Source organism: Balaenoptera acutorostrata, chromosome 1 (genome assembly GCF_949987535.1).
Source record: "Balaenoptera acutorostrata chromosome 1, mBalAcu1.1, whole genome shotgun sequence".
In the NCBI taxonomy this organism is placed as follows: Eukaryota; Metazoa; Chordata; class Mammalia; order Artiodactyla; family Balaenopteridae; genus Balaenoptera; species Balaenoptera acutorostrata.
The window spans coordinates 48573528-48580767 of record NC_080064.1 but is presented as its reverse complement, the minus strand read 5'-3'; the positions used below and the strand labels follow the sequence as shown (position 1 = coordinate 48580767).

General features: G+C 44.8%; 1 protein-coding gene across 1 annotated transcript in view; it reads left to right on the top strand.

Annotated features, from left to right (window-relative positions):
• Nucleotides 1-5896: 5896 nt before the first annotated feature.
• Nucleotides 5897-7240, top strand: part of C8B (complement C8 beta chain) — a 40896-nt gene continuing 39552 nt past the window's right edge. Inside the window, exon 1 of the mRNA XM_028163028.2 lies at nt 5897-6066. Within this exon, the coding sequence (XP_028018829.2) occupies nt 5975-6066 (92 nt within the window). The 5' untranslated portion in view covers nt 5897-5974. The remainder of the gene's footprint in view (nt 6067-7240) is intronic.

The following is a 7240-nucleotide window of genomic DNA, read 5'->3' as shown; positions in this document are numbered from 1 at the left end:
TTCTCCCTGTATTCCTCGTGACTTTAGTCATAGGGCCAAGTAGAATTGTGGGTGTGCTGGGAAATGTAGTGTAACTGACTGCCTCAGAGGAAGAGGATGGGGATCCGTGAACAGCTATTCTCTTTTCCATGAAAAGATGGGACTCTTCATTCATTTTCCTGGCTATCTTTTTTTTTCCCCTTCTCATTTTTCTAGTTCATAATAGATCCATTTCCTTTTCTCCTGTGCGTTATTGTTTTGCCCACTAGTCCTCCAAAGATCTCGCTGCCCACTCGGTCCATGCACACTTCTTTCTGGCCCCATTTTGCACCACCCTGGTGATAACACCCCCGCCGTGGATGAGGAGTTCCAATGTGCATCACCACCTCTGGTGATGCAGTTATCACAGCGGTCTGCTAAGGGCTCTTTTAAATCAGGTTCTCCAGGACTCAAGGACAAATCAACAGCAGAAACCTTGGAGACGGGGGTGCTCACAGACACTGATTAGGACTCAAACAATAAGAAGGGCATGACGCATTCCCTCCGGGATCTAGGGAAGGTGAGCCGGGAAGACCAGGAACTCGACTTAAGAGAGACAAGCCTGGGCACATCAATCGACAGGACCAGGTAACCAAGAAGGAAACGTGAGCTGTATGGAGGGGGGCTGCTCGTAACAGCTGCCAAGCTCAGCCCTGGGGACTTAATATACCTTCCTTAACAGAGAACCATAGTCTCCGTCATAATAGCCCCACCTCTGTGCACAGCTGCATTGTTTACAAAGCCCTTCACAAAGGGCTTCTGTCAACGACAGGAGACAGATATTACGTTTATGCCTTCTTCTCCATCTGTGCCACCACTGCCCTAATTCAGGCCCTCATCATCTCTCGGCAGACTATTATAACAGCCTCCTAACTGTCTCTCTGCTCCAATTTGCCTCCCTCTAATCCATTCTCTACACTGCAGCCGAGTAATCTCTCTCACAAAGAACGCCGTCCCCTTCCTTCCCTCCTGAAACCCATCAAGAGCTCCCCATTGCACTTAGGATAAAATCCATATCATTAGCCCTGCCCATCAGGCCCCTCCTGCCTGCCTCTCTGGTTTCATTTCTTTCCACTGCTCAAGCTGAACTCCAGACTCCAGCAACATTGAGTGGCTTTGGTTCCACACAAACCCTGTGCGATTTCTTACCTGTGCATCTTGATTTTTCTGGCCTCTCCCTGTACTGCCACGCGCCCTCCCTTTGGTGTTTGGTTTGCTACCTCCTCCTCACCCCTTAGGGGCAAGCTCAAGCATCACTTTTGAGAAATGTTTCTCAGTGACCACATGCACACGCACACACATGCACATTTGGCTACATCCAAACCATACTAATGCAAGTCTCCAGCACTGCACTCATCACTGGTACTGCCCTGATGTATTACTGTGTCTGTCCCTCTCACCAGGGTGTCAGCTCTTACAGGAAGGTCTATTACATATTCATCTTTATATCCAGGCACCTAGCATTGTACCTGGCATCTAGTAGCTCTCAATAAATGATTATTGAAGCATTAGTTCACAAGCCTACATTTGAAACTAGGGAAACCAGTGCTCGGAGGGCTTAAGGGATTTGTCCAGGATATAAACTAATAAATGAGAGAAATGAAATGCCAGTCTAGGTCTGTCTGATGTCCCAAACACTTCAGGCTACTCCACACTGCCTTCAAAGAGACCACAGATAATTTTGTGAGATGAAAAAGTTCTATCTCTTAAAGGAATTCTTCCTTCTTATTTCATTTTGTTTTTACTTCTTTTGAATCTCAGATCCTTTTGAGAATCTGAGGAAGGCTATGGACTTTTTCTCCAGAAAAATGCACATACACACCAAATTTTGTATGTAAAAGAAGAGTGTATTAACCAGGATAGGGTAGCTATTACTGCAGTAACATATAGACCACAATATCTCAATGAAATAGCACAATTAAAGTTTAATTCTCACTCATAGAAAGTTCTTTATGGGTCAGCAGGGACTCTCCTCAACCAGTGTGTCAGGGTTGTAGGCTCCCTCCATCATAAGACACTGTTATCTCAACACATGCTTTCAAATCACCAGGACAGAAGAAGAGAGAAATGGAGAAGGTACACAGGCTTTTAACTGCTTCAGCATGAAAGTGGCACATGTCTGGGATAAATTGCAAAATGTCCACAAATTCCTTCCCACGTTGTATGCACACCCCTTTACAAAGTGACTCTGCTTTTCCTCCTATCAACAGGTATTATCTATGTCTCTGTCTCTTGAATGTGGGCTTGGCCATTTCTCTGGCCAATGGGACATTAAGAAACATACTGCAGTCAGAGGCTTTAAAAGCACTTGTGCATTGGAGTCTATGCTTTCTTGCTGCTCTTTGGAACCCTGAGATCACCATGAAAAAACCTTAGTCTTTTTGGAGACATGCAGCTTAGTTACTCCATCACGTCGGCCAATAGCCAGCACCTACAGACTGACAGAATAAATCCTCAAGCAGGTGAGTAAAGCCACTCTGTATCAGCCAGCCCCCTGCTGAACATCTTAGCTGTCTGAGGTTGCATGAGTGAACCCAGGCAAGACCAGCAGAACCACCCAGCTTAGCCCAGACTTACTTGATGACCCAAAGAATTTTGAGCTAATAAATGACTATTATTTTAAGCTACTAAATTTGGGGATTATTTGTTACACAGCAAAAGCTAACTACTACAAAAATAGGTACCAGAGTGCTGCTATAAGAAAAACCTAAAACGTGTAGCATTGATTATGGAACTGGAGGCTAGAAAATTAGTTCTCAAAGTCTGGAAGAACAACACTGTCAGTGGATCCATAGACCTAGAGCTATGAATTCCTACATATAATTTAAAAGCCTGAAGGCACATGATTGTTTTAAAAAACTCTTTCCTGGTCGGAGAAGAGAGCTATGGCCAGAGAATGGTGAGGTGTGATAATTGTGCTAGACCTTCATCAGTCCTGGAAATTCCTAAGAGGAGGGTAAAGCCTTGAAATTACAAAAAGAAGAGGTTAGGAGTCAGAAAAAACTTGACTCTAGTCATAGATTTACTACTTAGCAACTATAGAACCAGTTGTAGAACCTCATCTCAGAGGCATGGAAGACGATACTTCATTTTTATTGTCAAGATCAAACAAGATGATATATGGGGAAAACTGTGAAATTGCTAGGAACTGTCCATGAAAAATATGTGTATTATCAGCACAGCCTGAGGCTGCCATCCTCCTGGCATGACCTCAGGTGAGCGGCACCTAACGCCACCAGGGGGCGCTATGAGGTTGGAATTCCAGGAAACCCATCGGAGCCTGGAGTCAAACACAGGAAAGTCAATTGGGAAGGCTTTCTTGAGAAAGTGACATTAACATGAAACATAAAGAATGAGTCATATTTAGCCACGTGGTACATACTCTGGGCAGAGAGAACAGCATGCACAAAAAATCTGGAGATGAGTGAGCACACGATTCATTCGTGTAACTGCCCTCTCTAAAATTTGTGGCTTCCTCCATGAGTCCCTTATGTTTAGGAGGTGAAAAAAGAACCCTATCTTGTAAGGATGTGCCTTCTCTTAAACGCAGGCAGACATGAGAAAGGACGTGGATCTTTCTTGAAATGCAATTTTCTGCTTGTTTACAAATGATTAACCACCACAATCAATTGTGTCAAAGTTCAGGTGACTGCATCCTTTGGGACAGCGATGAGAAAATGCCTTGTGCTTGGGATAATAATAACTGGAATGCACACAGGATGGCCTGAGAGCAGAACTTGTGTTCTGTGTTCTGGGCACAGTTAATGCGAAGGGTCTTACGCCTTCTGTGGCTTTCCATCCATCCCCTTGCTACTCTTCCTTATTTGCACTCCCAACCGCAGCCCAGCTACTTCCGCAGACAGGTCAGGACGGGGAGCAGGCTGGCACTTCCAAACTGCATCAGAAAGTAAGTTAAGGGCTTAATGTTTTATATAGTCAAGCCTTAAAATAACCTTATGAAGTAGGTATTAATGAATTATGATGATCCCCATTTTCCAGATGAAAAAAAACAGTCTCAGAGAAATTAGGTAGCTTTTTCAAGGAAATCAAATCCAGGCTGTGTTCTTTCTACCAGCCCACCCTCAAGTTGCCCGCTGCCTCTCCCCTCCGAGGCCGCTCACCTACACCTGCCAGATCAACAGAGACAAGATGGTCATCGACCATGTTCCTCCATCTCTTCATGGGCTGCAGATGAGTTGCGTAAATGCCAGGTCAGTGCAGTTTGTACTTTAACTTGTTGCTTCTAAGGAGTTGGTGATGGGGGTACATCTGAGAGCCCAGGCCATTTGGATATGGCCTTTGAGTTTGCACCAGGCCTCTTTTACACTGCATTTCTGTGCTCCCCACCAGAGGCAGGGTTGGTACCATCTCCAGGTTGGGATTCGGGGCTGACACTATGTCAGCAGTGGAACTGAAAATGTGAAGACACCCACCCCACATCTGGTCACAGGCAACCTGGGAGTCATTTCTAGGAATCATTTCTAGAGTTATCGAGGTGAACATTTGCTTGAATTATGCCATTTCAAGAGACCCTTAGGGTCACATTTTTCTTTCATCCAGTTTAATGGTGAGGCCACATCGAAACGACAGGGCAATCAGCGTGCTATTCAGAATGATGAAAAGATGAAGGGAAAGCACTTTTCCAGGCTCAAATAAAACAAGTCTGACCCACCCTACATGAGTGGTACCTGCCTTTGCTGTGCTCACCCCGAAGGAAAGTCCTCTGACTTTGAACGTGGGAGAGGTGATAGGTGAAGGGTGAAGGTGTTTGAGTTTTTTCCATGTGCTACTATCACCGTGGCTCTCAGGGTTATCAGCAAATACTGGAGACAAATGTTAAATCTGATACCAATCGTCTACTATACTTCACTTCCCAACAAGGTCAGGGCAGCCATCTATTTCTCTCTAAATATAATAAAGTCCTACCAAAGTTATACAATAAGAACAACACGTATTTGGTTAATTAGCCTCATACAGTTATCATTTTTATAATGCCTATTTGTGAAACATTTTCGCACTTAGCATCTCATCTGAACCCTCCTGACCCTAAGTGATAGGTAGGCAGAGCCCTCCCAGTTTATATACATATGAGGAAACAGAATCAAAGAGAGTCAATAAAAATGTCAGCTCAAAAAGACAAAAAATGTCATCTCACTTATAGAGAGAGAACATAGTATGTGCCAGCACTGTTCAAAGTGCTTTAAATATTTCAATTTATCTAATATTCACCACAGTCCTGTGAGGTGGGTACTATTATTATCCCTGTTTTGTAGATGAAGAAATTTGGGCCCAGAGAGGTTAATAATTTGCCCTGGGTCCACAGCTGGTGAAAGATACAGAGAGAATTTGAACTCAGGTAGATGGGCTCTAGAGCTCTACAGCCTCTTACTGACTTGCTCAAAGTCACGTAGCTAGAAAGAGGCAAACTGGAATTCAAAGCCTGGCCTGTCTGACTCCAGACCCTGTATTTACTTAGTAACAGTAGCTCACGTGTCTGAGTGCCCAGCACGGGCCTGTTCTAAGCACTTTATGTGTATGCACTTATTTGATCCTCACCACTTTCCAAGTGAGGAAACTGAGGCATAGAAGTAAAGTGACTTGCCCAAGGTTCCAAAGCTGTGGCAGAGAAAGGATTTGAACCCAGGCAGTCCGGACCTGGAGCCCAGTACTTATTGCCTCACTAACCGTCTGTTCTCTCAGCTGCTTACCCCAGAGTCTGTTATACATGAATAAAAACCAAGCTGCAGCATATTTTTCCATCATTCTCATTGGTTTCTAGAGTCACAGGTAAGTCTTCTGTCTGTGCAAAGTCTAAGGCATTTCTGGTTACTGGTGGCTTTCTGTTTACTTTGCCCAACTGTTTGCTCTCTGGGGACAGAAGCTGACAGTAGCACTCCCTGTGCAGGCTCTTCATGGATCCAGGAGCCTCAGTCAGATCTCCTGTCGCATAGAGAAGATGAAGACATCCAGGGTGTGGGCTTGCAGGGCACCGGCAGAGCTGTTTCTTCTCTGTGCTGCCCTGGCATGTCTCAGTTTGCCGGGTTCCAGGTAAGTGACGGTTCCGAATGACTCCCTGATCGATAATGTGGCGGGGAATATAAAGCCACATCATAGAGACCCTCTCCTTGTCGCATGCCTATTAAATAAGGAACATCTCCTGAAGCAATTTGCATGCGTCTGATAAAATAATATCAACAACTCTTCAGATTGTTGTGGAACCCAGCGACCAACTTCAACAAAAGTTCTTGTAGGAAACTGACATGTTTAAATGTATTTTGTCATGCTGAGAATACTTGTTCTGTATTCTGAACAAAGCCTTGGCATGATTCTTTCTGCAAAAGGGTTGTCCTGTATGGGGAAAAAAGCCAATTCATAACAATGATTTTAACATGAGAGTGACCTACCCTACCTGCTCATCAGCCTAAACGCTTTGTTCTCAGGCTCTCGCACTCTCTCTCTCTCTCTCTCTCTTGCTCTCTTGCTCTCTCGCTCTCCCTCTCTCTTTCTCACACATACACACACACATTCCAGATGTTCGCAGCAGTTAAATGCTAGCTAATTTATTTCATAATATTTTTGGTATTTGTTAATAGGGTGCAAAACAGGCTTAAAAAATATCTGAGTGGAAAGCTCAAACTTAATCTGAGTGAAAGTTCAAACTTGGGCTCCACCGAAAGAAGCACCAGTGACATGGCAATTGGGGGCTCCTTCTGGTACAGGAGAAGCCGCTACCATCAGAGGCTAAAGCTGTCAGCTCTCCTAGGCTCCTTGTGAGCCATCCCGTGGGAGGAAGGACTGTTAATGCCATTCCTCTTACTCATCCCATAAGAGCTGTGTGCGCACAGTCTCCCATGGGAGGAGCACCTGTTACCCGTTGTATGCACCCCCTGGTGTCAGCTCTGCTGAGGACTCAGCCCCCACTGGGCACCACCCCGAGACTAGGGTGATGAGTGTTCACTACCCATTGGGCACTCAATGAATAATAGGTATTATGATTATCAAGACTCTCAACTTGGCCCTGAGAAGAACAAAGAAGCCAAGGCCTTCCTTGTGTGTCCTATGTGTCCATCAGGATCCAAGGAAATGTGTCTGGAAAGGAGGGTTTAAAGGGATCATAGCCATCCTACATATGGATCCCTATGTGAGGCCCCTTGTCAGGCTCTGAGGCTACAGAAGTGAATAGGACACAAAGGGCTCATGTTCTCATGGAGAAAACCAACAT